Source organism: Azolla caroliniana, unplaced genomic scaffold, assembly GCF_043228905.1.
Source record: "Azolla caroliniana isolate FFs.n. ecotype wild unplaced genomic scaffold, voAzoCaro1.0.p SCAF_14, whole genome shotgun sequence".
Lineage (NCBI taxonomy): Eukaryota > Viridiplantae > Streptophyta > Polypodiopsida > Salviniales > Salviniaceae > Azolla > Azolla caroliniana.
The window spans coordinates 15896135-15909979 of record NW_028230449.1 but is presented as its reverse complement, the minus strand read 5'-3'; the positions used below and the strand labels follow the sequence as shown (position 1 = coordinate 15909979).

At 36.6% G+C, this 13845-nt stretch overlaps 1 protein-coding gene across 2 annotated transcripts; it reads left to right on the top strand.

Moving 5' to 3' along the window:
- Positions 1–2475: 2475 nt before the first annotated feature.
- LOC147855596 (dynamin-2B-like) lies at positions 2476–12273 on the top strand. 2 transcript variants are annotated; one of them, XM_087330026.1, is made up of 23 exons: positions 2476–2736; positions 2833–3125; positions 3560–3610; positions 3819–3939; positions 5063–5170; positions 5482–5543; positions 5723–5840; positions 5923–6265; positions 6704–6851; positions 7484–7585; positions 7713–7832; positions 8835–8918; positions 9002–9129; positions 9818–9902; positions 10030–10156; positions 10321–10397; positions 10479–10535; positions 10619–10784; positions 10864–11027; positions 11220–11333; positions 11409–11476; positions 11565–11725; positions 11812–11951. In XM_087330026.1, the coding sequence occupies exons 2-23, from the start codon at positions 3000–3002 to the stop codon at positions 11814–11816; spliced, it is 2535 nt and encodes an 844-aa protein (XP_087186152.1). In that variant the 5' UTR covers positions 2476–2736; positions 2833–2999; the 3' UTR covers positions 11817–11951. The 2 variants fall into 2 exon arrangements, with proteins under 2 accessions (XP_087186152.1, XP_087186151.1); XM_087330025.1 differs by having other exon boundaries at positions 2477–2736; positions 11801–12273.
- Positions 12274–13845: the final 1572 nt, after the last annotated feature.

Genomic DNA, 13845 nt, shown 5'->3' with positions numbered 1-13845 from the left:
TCCCTAGATTGGAAGTCAAATTTTTCCTATGAAAATGCACTTTCTAGTGATCAAACTCAGTCTCAGATACCTCCAAGATAACTCTTTTTTTGGGTTGTCCACTTCCCTAGAAGGCTCTACTTTGGAGGCTTTAAATACTTACGCATGATGGATGGCCTTTTTGACATCCATTATTAGATAAGAAATATTGTTGTGCAAAATTACAATGGATGGATGGAATATAGCAAGAACAATCACATGTTGGCTCTCTAATTGACTGTGTACAAAAGAAAGGTAATAGACTAGAGTGATAGGAATTTATTTTCTTAATCCAATAAGTCATATCTTTAGTCTTGATGCCAAGAGGATGAGCATAAAAAAGAGAATGATAATGAAGTTGAAGGAGAGATTAAGCAATGTTAAAGAACGGAAAAAGGATTAATGAATAGAAATCACATAACCTTACTTCTTTGAGTATCATTAAACCATCTTGACAATGGACAGTTTTTAAACATTGTCCACTTTGTTTTCTTGTGTATTATATAGAGCCTTCAATGCCCATGAATTCCATTCGACACTATTTATTCCGCAAACTCATTACACCTTTCAACTTTATATCTGATCACTTCTCCACTACTCAATTCCCATCTTTTAGTTCCCAATAACGTGAACCCTTCTTGGACACCATCTCATTTATGATACATATCTATATATAATCTTGTCCAATAATCTTCCCAAAACCATGACACAACTTTCTCTTCAAAAACATATATCCACATCATCATATTATGATCACTAGTGATGAGGCAGAAGCAATACATTCCACTTGTTGTATTTTGCAAAGGTAATCATGAACCAATTCTAGAAGAACATTGCTTTGAGTCTCATGCGAGAAATACTTCTAGCATGACTTGCCCATCATGGGGACCTTTGTCACAAAACTCGTGCATAACATCATACATATGCAACATCCATAATATTGATGTTGTAAATTTGCATATAATATGCTATTACCCTCTTCCGCATCTAATGTTGTACATTTGTTGACATGAATGAATTGTGGTTTCTTTCCACTTGCCACACTACTCATCCCATATTGTTGTGGACTTTCACCATTGATAATAGACATCCTCCCCAACCTTGACATAGACAATATCAAGCTAGAAGTGCATCGTTGATGTACTTCATTTCACTCCCTTGATTTTTAACACTCACCCATTTCCCTTCATCAAACATTTATGTTTGTTCCCCAATGTTGTGGCAAACAAACTATCAATGTTCCTAAGTCCCGAAACCAACTTCATTGACTCATTATATGACAACAAACTTTGTTATATGGGAGCAACATGTCTTCCTATGTGTCCACACTTCAGGCTTATGGACTATTTGCCTCCTCCCCTTGATAGAGCCCCACTCTTTCATCTTCAATTGAATGTACAAATTCATTATTGTCAAAGGATTGAAATTTTCAAATTTAAGTCATGAACACATATACATACATTGAAGAGAAAACATATTGTTTTTTGAGAATATTTGCAATTAAAGGTTAAGTGTCTCTCTCATTTTTCTCGAGTATCCACCACTAAGATGCATACTTGAACAAATGTATTTGGGAGGATATGATTGGGAAGGTTTACAAAAGAAGAACCTATGTTGCTACACACAGACACACACAGACACCATGTTGGACTTGAGCCTAAGTAAAGTCACTTGAGACACAATACTTTTGAACCTAGAGAATGTTCATCTACGTGAATAGGTAGATCAATTGATCTCACCTTTCTCGTTGGGCAAAACTTTGGAATCGTTCCTTGCATGACCACATACTAGAGAAACTACGTTGTATACAAGACAAGTGACTACATCGACAATCTTTTTTGCCAACCTCTTCCTGGGGCCCTGAGGCAACAACAAGCTTGAATTGTTCCTTTTGACACGCACGACTTTATGCTAGAAAGAACCACCTTATAGTAGACAAGGGAAGGCTGGCAATCTCAATCTTTCGTCAGCAGATCGACCGCTCTCTCTCTCTCTCCCACACACAAAATTTGTGAGTCTATTTGTCTGTCAGTTCGTTAGTCTTGGTCAATGTGTCAGGTCTTTGTCAGTTTGTCAGTCTCTTTGTCTGGCCTTTTCAGTCGAGTCCAAAGTCTCGGGTGGCGCTTCTTGATACGCAATGAAATTTCTTCAGGGTTTCAGCTCGGCTCAGCTCGCGGACGTGCCACCGGAATTACTCCTGTCCGAAGAAGATGCCAAAGCTTCTTCTTTTTTCATCTCTTTGTTTGTTTTTTCCCTACTTTGTGTTTTTGTTTTTCAAAAAGCCGAGGAAAAGAAGAAGAAGAGGAATTGTTTTTTTTGTTAAAACTTTGTTTTTTCTCTTCTTCTTTTTTAACACACTGAGGAATCCATTCATCCTTTCTTCGTCTTCTTCTTCCTTTTTATTTGTTTGAGCACCGAGGGACACAGACAGTCCAGAGAGAGAGAGAGAGAGAGAGAGAGTCAGTCAGTCATCGCCCCACTGCATCCTCTCCTTCGTCTCCGTCTCCATCTCCATCTCCATCTCCATCGCCATCGCCGTCTCCTTCTTCCTTTTCGATCTCTCAGATCCTCCACTTCGGATCGCAGATCTAACGTTTCTCCTCCTCCTCCTTCCCCTACCCCCTCTCCGCATTCTCCTCTTCACAGGCAACGCTCGATCTTCTCTCTCTCTCACTCTAGTTTATGATCGCGACAAGGCAGCAAATTTGACATTTTCTGGTAAAAGATCCCTACTCCTTCCATTTCTTCATCCATTGTTTTCTGTTATGTATGCTTAATGCGATCAGCTCCTTCTCGATATATTTTCCTCTGCAGGTAAAAACAATCTACAGGAAAAGAGTGTGTAAAATCGTTGCAACAACTGTTGTATACATAAGAATCTGTGGATTTATCTTTTTCTCGCTCTTTTGTCGGTTTAACTTTACGCAGAGCAGCTCGCTCTTCATAGAGCTGTGTTTGCTTTTACACTTTGTCTTGTCGAGATGGAGAGCCTGATACAATTGGCTGACTCAATGAGACAAGCTTCAGCACTTCTTTCAGATGAAGATCCCGAGGATTCGACCAAGCAAGCATCTGGTTTTCTTGGTGTTGTGGCCCTAGGCAACATGGTATGTTCCCGATGCAACTGCTTGATCTATTGTCTGATTTCTTTTGGAATCAGACAAGTAGGAAAATTCAGCTTGATTCATTCGCGATATGAACATTGTAATTCTCATACTCGGTCAGTCTAAATCACTTTTGAAGAGGAAAAGTCATGTAGCATGCCCGTGTCATCATCTTATAACACCGCAACGAGAAGTTAATATCTTTTGCCAATTGTACAGTGTCAATACTGTAATAACTTGTTATCTCTTTGTATGAGCTGATGATTGCATGTAACATGAATTTGTCACCATCTTTTAGTGGCTTATTGTGTACATTTTACAACATACATTATCTATACGTCATATATTTTCCATTTATCAGTTGAGTGTAATTTCTTTCTTAGAAAATTTGAATTGTTTGCCTTCATTCTAATTTCTGGGTGGTATTCTTTTTGTAGGGTGCTGGGAAGTCAGCAGTGCTCAATAGTTTGATAGGGCATCCTGTCCTGGTATGTCCAATATTACGGTTTGATGGATTGTAAACATTTAGATGTTTGGGATGTCATTATTGTCACATTCACTTTATGCTTTTGATTGTCATTTTTCTGTACTGATGAATAGTAAATACCTAAATGATTGTGACATCTATATCTCACATTTGGATTTTGCTTGTTATTTTTAATCGTTAAAGCTGCATTACTATTTTTCTTTTTGCAGCCAACAGGAGAAAATGGTGCAACAAGAGCCCCTATTGTTATTGATATGGAGCGTGATGACTCATTAACTAGTAAAGGGCTACTTGTACAGATTGAAAACAAGACTCAACAAGTCTCCGCAAGTAAGCATCATAGCTGCAAATTCATAATAGTGATATTAGTGACACTCCTACCTATGCATGAAAGAAAGAAAATTTGAACGGATGAAACAAAAACGTTTTTACGGTCAATGTTCACAGACTGCCTCGAAAGCATATGGAACCAAATGCTGATGCACCGCAAATGTGTGCCAATATTAATGAAAGCAACAATTGTTACAGTTTGAACCAGAGGGTGATGAAAAACCCTAGGATGGTAACAATAATCGGTGATTCAAACACTATCAAGAAGGAAAAACATAACATCCAGAAATGCCTTGTAGGCATATGATACTAAAAGTTGATACATGACAATAATAATAATCCATTCAGGATGCAGTTTGTCATGTCCAATCATCAATGAAAGTGTGAATATATTTAAGAAACTCACTATAAGAAACATTAGTGGCAACCCTGAAACATAAGATGTTAATGAGAAACCTGAGAATGCCAAACATAAATAAATGATGATGCAAAAACTGATACATTACAATCGTTGAAATTTTCTTGGGGATGTAATTTGGTGTGTGAACATTATTGAAATCATTAAAATCTTAAGCAACAATAGTTACAGTTGAGGCAGAGGTTAATATGAAACCCTAGGATGCCTTCTCCAACATACAAGTTTATTAGAAACATTTGTGTAGAACCTAGATCGGCACTCAAATGAATACTGTACAAATGTGTCTGTATAGCTTTGCATGGACATTGTACATGTTTGTATTTGCACACAAACATGACATTCGTTTTTGGTCTCATTTGCTGGAAATGTAGACTATTCTCAGAATTCTCATTGCATGTGTCCCACTTATCTTCTTTGACTCTATAGTCAGAGGGTTGATGATTTGATTTTCTTGTGCCGCTAGTATGTAGAGGCCAAATATATGTGCATATATAGGTAATATCTATTTATCCTTGTATATATAACGAACATGTGTGTATGCCATATGAATTTGTTTGTGTACCTCATTGTACATACATATGCATGAATGAACCTAGTATTTGTGTTTCTGGTTACACATTTATGTGTACCATGAGGTACCGAAGCTATGTTTGTTTTGTAAAGATTTCCCTCTGACAAGCCATTATTTGTGATGCAATATTCCAGGCACGATTCGTCATTCTTTGCAAGATAAACTCAGTAAAGCTATCCAGATGTCCTCTTCTGGGAAAAGACAGCCTGAAGAAATTCAGCTGAAGCTTCGTTCAAGCACAGGTGACATATTTATTAGGATGTATATGTGAATGTAGACTATATTCCGAAATCAAAACTTTCTACATTCTCTATTAAATTTTATTCAAATATATTTTAGCCAATCAAAGTTATGTATATGATGTGCATCCATTTGTTTTCTTTATAAAATTACATATGTTTCTTTTTCACATTAATATACTACATTGATATGGTTAACTTTTAATCAGTGACTTGCTGTAGCTTGAAAACTGAAAAATTCCTGCAACTTGTGAATGTATCTATTAAAAATTTATATTGAAATGCTTCATATTTTCTGTGACTGGGTTTTACAGCACCTCCATTGAAGTTGATTGATCTTCCTGGTCTTGATCAACGGGCAGCTGATGACTCCATGGTGTGTAGTGTTTAACCTTAATTTAAAATCTTCATGCTGATTTTTACAAGTATATATGATTGAAGATGCTATGCTCTCTCCATCGGATTATTACAAGTATATGTGATTGAATACTCATAGCTCTCTCTAAATTGCATGTTCAGAAAATATTCTGCTGCTTAAATGTTTGGCTTCTATAGGTGAACCAGTACACGGCGAACAGTGATTCAATTCTTCTTGTAGTTGTTCCTGCATCCCAGGCTCCAGAAATTTCCAGCTCTCGAGGTCTTCGGCTGGCACACGATTTGGATCCTGATGGTAGCTAATTTTAGTTAGGATAATAATACATTTCTAAAATCTGACAAAAAATGTCATTCTGAAAGAGTTGTTTCCTCTATAGGGTCAAGGACAGTTGGAGTTATCAGTAAAGTTGATCAAGCAGCTTCTGACTCCAGGAGTCTTGCAGCTGTTCAAGCACTTCTAGTAGGCCAAGGGCCAGCAATCACATCTGATGTTCCATGGGTAGCCTTGATCGGTCAATCTGTGTCTATTGCAGCTGCTCATTCCGGTTCGCTTGGTGCTGATAACTCATTAGAGACTGCATGGAGAGCAGAGATGGAAAACTTGAAGTCCATACTTACCAATGCCCCTCAATCTAAGCTAGGAAGAAATGCATTAATGGATACACTTGCAAAGCAGATACAGAAACGGCTGAAGTTGCGCCTGCCAAGCATTCTTTCAGGGTGTGTTCTTGAAGTTCTTGTATTTTGTGATAATGCAGAAGTTGTTTGTTGGTGTGCAATAGTGAATTAATTTGGTGGTCTCAATTTAGAGATAACATGGTGAAATATGGAACAGGCCATGGACTCCAGTTTAGGAGTATGTACGGGAATATGTTGTAATGTGGTTTGGCCAGGAGTTGAGAGGGATATATTATTTCTCATGTCTGTATTTTTCTATTTATCACATCTTTAGTTGTGATGAAATCCGTGACAGATTTGGTCTAAAACCAAGGAGATAAATTAGTATATACCATGCCTGAGTAGAAAAGTTTTCTTGCAGATTCAATCTATTACATGTAATGAGCCCCATGGTGTAAGAAGCATGAAAGAAAAATAGAAGGCAATAGAGCCTTTTATATGTTTGCTTTTGGGTTTATATGATTTTCTCTTTATCTTCAGGCTTGAAGGACGAACCCAAGAAGTGGAAGAGGAGTTGGTTCGATTAGGAGAATCATTGGTGGAAACTTCGGAAGGTACTCGTGCTATAGCATTAGAGTTGTGCAGAGAGTTTGAGGACAAATTCCTTCAGCATATAAATACAGGAGAGGTATTCTAATATTATACGTTGATGATATATTCTTTTGTATTCTGTTCTCTTCCTTTTATGAGAAATGATGAAAACTACCAACTTTTCATTTAGAGTTTAGCTGTCTTTTGTCAGGAAGGCAGTATAACATAACTGGTTCTTTTTATGTGTGATAGATACTATAACCTATTTTATACGCAATGTGTCAATGAATCCTGCTTGTAGAATTAGTAGATTGTTGGCTAGAGCCATTGAATCCTGCTGGTGGAGGTAGTACATTTGCTGGCCATCTATCATACCTTAGCTTTGATGTGAAACTGTCTTACATTGTACAAGGAAGAGCATGACTAATCAACATTCTGAATTCTTCTTGTCTTCTTAAGATAACTCGTATATTTCCATTTCATCTAAGCAGAGTAAACTTCCATGTTTCTGAAATGCCTAACAACCAATTATTGATAATTAAGCAAATGATGTTTTTTAAATGACACGTACATGATATTTCTGATTTGTGAATTGTGCCTGGCTTTGTCAATATTCTGTTATAATCCATTAGTTCTGATTAGGGACATAGCTTGGGCCTTGCGTGTATGCTATATCATTATCTATGTTTGCATTTGGATTGGTAGGTGAAACTTGGTGCTTTGTTACAGGGTGGAAGTTGGAAAGTTGTCACAAGTTTTGAAGGAGCCCTTCCCAGCAGGATAAAACAGCTTCCTCTGAATGACCTATTTGACCTGAACAATGTCAAGAAGGTAACATCAAACTTGCACAAAAATATAATTTATAGAATTGTCATTTCCGGATGTACTTCAACTCTATGGCTTGTAGGTTGACATGCCTTCGGTATAACTTAACTCCTGTTTTTCATCCTTAAATCAGGTGGTTTTGGAAGCAGATGGATATCAGCCTTACCTCATATCTCCGGAGAAAGGTCTTAGGGCACTTGTTCGCAAGGTTTTGGAATTGGCCAAAGATCCTGGACGCCAATGTGTTGATGAGGTGAGTGCCATTATTTATCCTATATTTGATGCAAATATTAAAGCAATCTGTGCTCTGTGCTGCATCTCCCTTATCTTCATATGCTTTATCGTATGGTCTCCAGTCGATATGGAAATTTAATACTGGTACATTAGCAGAATCAAATCATTTTGTTCCATGTCACAGCATATCCATTTCCAGTTGTTTTCCATTGTGTCCAACTCATCATGTGGAAGATTATATCTGGTATCTCATTTTAATGTGCATATTTGTTATTTAATATGTAATTTCACATGTTTTTAACCTGTACAAATGATTCTCTACATTTTCTGTTTCTGAGATTGGAGGAAACCCATGAACTCTTCTTGATTGTCTCTGTCTCCACATTTCCACTGTACTAGATTATGTTCCAACATAATATATCTTGGAGGAGTTTGGATGGGATTGTCAAACAGCTTTTTACATATTGCCAAATGTACATTCTTGCTCCTGCAAGGAATCCAGAGTGTGTATTCAATGGATTCATTACTCATGGATGCTGTTTTTGGTATTAATCTTTTCTTTGTCATAAAGAATATTTTTCTTTTGTTCCCAATGATGACCATAATGCAGACGACTTAGGGGGATATCATAAACATGTTAATTTGTTAGTATTTTCTCATTTTTCTTCATAATCCACTTTATTGCTGACCTGAGATGATTTAAAATGCCTTAGTTTTCTTAATTCATCCTTCTGGACTGGTTCCTTCCATTTGAACTTCCCGTTTCTGTTCTTCCCGTTATCATCAATGTTCTCTGTTCCTGTCTTTTGGATTGCATGCAATGTCTCGACACTCATCTATGTTACTTGATGTTCTATACCCCCCAAACTGCGTACTCGATGGACTCTCTTCTGGTCCTATGTTAAGGGTGGTAAATCCCCTCCCACAAAGAAGCCAGGTGGACTGTATGCAAATTGCATAACGTATAAAGTTTTGAGAAACTATAAATCTGCTAAATGCTTTTAGGTATACCTGTGTGTAGGTTCATCATATCCTAGTTGATATTGTTGCGTCGGCTGCATCATCAACTTCAGGTTTGGGGAGATATCCTCCTTTCAAGAGAGAGGTAAAATTAAAACAATGTCTATCATCTCTAGTATGAGTATAATTAAACACATAGATTCGTTTAGCTATTAATGTTTGATATAGGTTGTGGCAATAGCAAGTGCAGCACTTGATGACTTCCGTTCTGAGTCAAAAAAGATGGTTGTCGCTCTAGTCGATATGGAAAGAGCTTTTATACCACCGCAACACTTCATTCGATTAGTTCAACGGAGGTATTAATGCACTAATTTGAGGTTTTTCCTCATGAATTAGGAATCAAATAGAAGATTTGCAAATATTGTCGGACCTGTTTGTGGTTTACAAATCAATTTTCTTTAATCTCTTTCTATTTTCATATTCATAATAATATTTATATATCATGTGTATATTTGCATACTCAGTACAATATATGCATGTATGTATATTTGTATAGTTATCTAATTCTTTTGACTTGATTTTAAATAAAATTTAGAATGTATATGAAATGATTGCCTATTTATGTATATGTACATTACATATGCTTGTATATATCTATATATGGACCGCATGTATTAAGTTCCTGGCATTCCTTTCATATTACTTGCTGCCATTGTTATCTAGCAACTATTGTTCCACCTGCAGTTTTGGCTGCACCACTAGGAAACTGAGTTTGATCTTGGATTTGATCTCACTCAGTTGAGAAACCTGTATTTGATCAGCTTGAGTCCTGTATTTGACTCTGCATGATGTATAAGATTGGATATGTTGGGTCAAAAGATAGAAATTTCGGATTCATAAAAAATTATTTATATAGTTTGGGTGAATATCTTTGCAATAAACCTCCTTATTGGCACTGGAATGAAATCACCCTGTACTTTGGGCCCACAATAGAAGCAGTTTTTCTATAATTACTCTGAGGTCCATGCTCATTTTTTTGCACAGAATTGACAGACAACGACGTGAAGATGAACTAAAACAAAGATCATCAAAAAAAGGTCAAGAAATGGAGCAATCTCTCGTGAACAGGGTATGCCTTCCCTATATTAACAACACTTATATCAAGGTTGTTTCATGCTTTGGAATTGTTTTCTATGCTTTCATGTATGTTTGAATTGACAAATGGGTGATTTGATGCACGTTTTATATCTTTCTAGTCATCCACACCGCCCCCACAAACAGGTGGGAGTTTAAAATCGTTGAAAGACAAAGGAGCAACAGAAAAGGATACAAAAGAAACATCATCACTGCAAACCGCTGGAGCTGCTGGGGAGCTGACAGCAGGTAATCAATCTCAGACATCGGTGATTTACTTTTGTTAACAATTTAAGTCTATTTACTTAATTGTATGGAAGATGGACCAATACTTACTGTGCCCAGGTAGAAACTTTTAGTTTTAATATCATCCAGATTTATATTAATATTCTGCATGCTGACATCTTATATAGGATATCTGTTTAAAAAAAGTACGAAGTCAACTGCTTGGAAGAAACGCTGGTTTGTTCTCAATGAGAAAAATGGAAAGGTAATTTACACTAAAAAATCGTGCTTTTTAGTTTTGGAAAGCAAAATAAACTCTCTGATATCTTGATTCTATTATCAACAGCTTGGGTATACGAAAAGTTCCGATGAGAAGCTTTTCAGAGGAGTCATAAACTTGGAGGTAGTTCGGTTAAACCATGCGTTATCTTCTTGTTTATCTAGGATTTACACTCATTTATGTTGATATGATGACATAACGTACAGGAATGTATTGTTGAAGAGTGGTCCGATAAGGATACAGGTGCTGATGAGGCGCAGCCACCATCAAAATCTAAGAGCTCTAAGAAGGACAAAGGAAATGCACAAGACACCAGTGAAGGATTCTTCTTCAAAATTAGCAATAAAGTGTCATATAAGACTGTTGTAAAAGGTATGCTTGTTTAACTTGCTTTAGGGTGTCGAAGCTTTACTGTTAGTTTATGATTCTAAGGCAACAGTGATATCTGCAGCACACCATGCAGTAATACTTAAGGCTGAGACTGCCATAGACAGAAAGGAATGGATGGCTAAACTGTTGATTAAAGCTCAGGGAGGTAAAGGGAATTCCCCTGTGAAAGGCTCCTCAAATGGCACAACCCCTACAATGAGAACAAGTTTATCAGATGGTTCACTTGTATGTGTGCTCATCTCTGTTTCTAATGGGTTACTAAAGTTATTCCAAACATGTCAATGAATTATGTATGTGAATTTTGTCTATATATGAACTGAAGACATAAAACCTATAACTCTGGTGTCCCAAATGTTTTAATCTGAAATTTGAGGGTGTCTTCAGTTTGGCCATAAGATTTCACTGACAATTCTACAGGATACTGCTGTGAGAAGGCCGCTTGATCCAGATGAAGACTTGAAGCTGATGGCTCAAGAAGTACGGGATTATGTCGAAGCTGTTTTAAACAGTTTAGCAGCAAATATCCCTAAAGTGAGTTTTTTGTTCTTTCATTTGTTCAGGATATTATTTTGTTTACATCATGGTTAATGTTGAATTTTGTCACAGGCGGTTGTTCTGTGTCAAGTTGAGAGAGCTAAAGATGCAATGCTCAACCAACTCTATAGCTCTATCAGGTAAATCTTGGTGGGGTTGCAATGTGGGCAACATATGTAGCTTAATTTATTATGATATGTTATTGACTCCCTTTTTTGTGTAATGCAGTGCGAAAACAAATGAAGTTATTCAGGAGCTTTTGCAAGAGGATCAAGATGTTAAGAGACGCCGTGAGCGAGTTAGACGTCAATCTTCCTTGCTTTCTCGTCTAACAAGGCAATTAAGTGTGCGTGAGTCTCACGCTTCAACAACTGGGTGGTCTAGTGGAGGTAAGCTAAAGTTGCAGAACCATTGATTTTGCTATTTTTTTGGCTTAAAAATTTCTAAAACAATTGGGCTTCCAGCACCATCACAGAGTGATGTTTCCACTAGGGGTGAGGATTGGCGGGTTGCATTTGAAGATGCTGGAAATGCTAACTATCGGGGATCTTTAGATCAAAACTCAGTAAATAATGGATTTGCAAATGGAGGACATAGTCAAAGGTTTAGTGACTCGGAACAAAATGGTGATATATATTCCAATAGAAGAATACCTTCTCGTTTGCCTCCTGTCCCACCATCTTCTTCAGGTGGCCCTGTGTATAGATATTAATGTCAGGTCCTGCGGTTCATTGTCTTTGTATGGGTAATTCAGAGTATATGGGGGTCATTTCTTGTAGCGAGCCTGTGTAATGCTATTATTTTATTATGAAAATTCTTTTACACTGGCATATTTTTTGGAATGAAATGCACAGTTGTAGCATTCTAATTTACATTCTTGTTTTTTAGTCATTTTAGATTCTTGATCTAATACATATTCCAAATAATCATTGGAGAATGGAAGCCTTATGGAACTTGATACAAACCATGTTTGCATCAAACCAACTTAATTGCTAGTAGATATCTCTTTGCAAACTTGACCTTACAAAGAGAACCCTGAAGGATACACCCCCACTTCAATGTTTGGTCTGCGATATTTGTGTCGCATCTGATCCTTTTCTTCTTCAATATTTGTTTTTTACTTCTTCAATAATGTCTCAAGGGTAAAAACTAATAATTATTAACCTTGATGTAGCTTAGCCTTGTATACAATATATGTGTAGAAACTATGGTCCTCCCACAAGCTGTCTTCTGTGTAAACTTATTAGTATAAAGAGTATAATGCTAGTAGGTTATAGCTAGCTAGCTATGGAAACCACCTTTGCAAACTTGACCTTACAAAGAGAACCCTGAAAGATACACCCCCACTTCAATGTTTGGTCTGCGATATTTGTGTCGCATCTGATCCTTTTCTTCTTCAATATTTGTTTTTTACTTCTTCAATAATGTCTCAAGGGTAAAAACTAATAATTATTAACCTTGATGTAGCTTAGCCTTGTATACAATATATGTGTAGAAACTATGGTCCTCCCACAAGCTGTCTTTCTGTGTAAACTTATTAGTATAAAGAGTATAATGCTAGTAGGTTATAGCTAGCTAGCTATGGAAACCACCTTTTTGGTCACCTTTATTACTGTTGATGTTCAAGAACTTTACCAATAGAAGACCTTAAAATTTGAAAGTTTGTAATATATAAAAACATTGATTACTTGATGCCTCAACAATGTTTTTTTTTAATATGCTCAAAATGGTCCAAATGATGAGTTACAAATCTTGTTCTAAATTTTGTGATATTGAGGGTTGCAGTACAATTAGAGTGTGCTTAACACTTTTATATTTTTAGTAGACATGGATTGAAAGGCTATGTTGAAGTTCTAAAGCATTCTTGTGTACAGACTTTCTGAGATTACGTATTTATGTTTTCTGATGGCTTTATAGAATATCCATCAACCTATGTAGGTTAAAAAGTTAATAGAGAAGGCCAGTTATAGAAAAGCAGCTATTGACATTTGTTTGGACTAAAAGGAACTTTGTAAGAAAATGCTGACATTTTCAAACTCTTATCAATTGAAGATAGGGTTGCTACCACCTGGCACCCCATAGAGAAGCCAATGGGGTCACTAAAGTGTGGAAAAGGTATTGGATATCACCTAATGCTCAAACTGGATCCTTTCCCTAGTAGAATCTAGGCCATGATCCTTCAGCCTCAATGTCTTGAAGACACATCCAGACTCTCATTATATCAATAATTGAAGAAACCCATCTAAAAACATGTAACCCTTAACACATTGTTTTTGCTCAAAATGCACTAATCCTATATGGGTATTTTAATTTAGCAAATTTACGAGGCATTTCTGAATTGACAGTAGCTACAAATGTCACATGATTGGCACCACCATAAATAAGAATTGGCCTTTCCCCTTAAATCATGTAAAATCTCCCCAAATTCAATCATACAATTTATTCTCAGAAGTTCCAAATCAAAACTTGTAGCTGCTCTATTAGCACATCTATCTCTAATAGCACATAT

Coding starts and splice junctions, on each gene's coding strand:
- LOC147855596 (XM_087330025.1), top strand. CDS start 3,000: ATGGAGAGCCTGATACAATTGGCTGACTCAATGAGACAAGCTTCAGCA. Junction 7,586..7,712: donor ACCTGAACAATGTCAAGAAG/GTAACATCAAAC, acceptor TCCTTAAATCAG/GTGGTTTTGGAAGCAGATGG. Junction 9,903..10,029: donor AGCAATCTCTCGTGAACAGG/GTATGCCTTCCC, acceptor ATATCTTTCTAG/TCATCCACACCGCCCCCACA.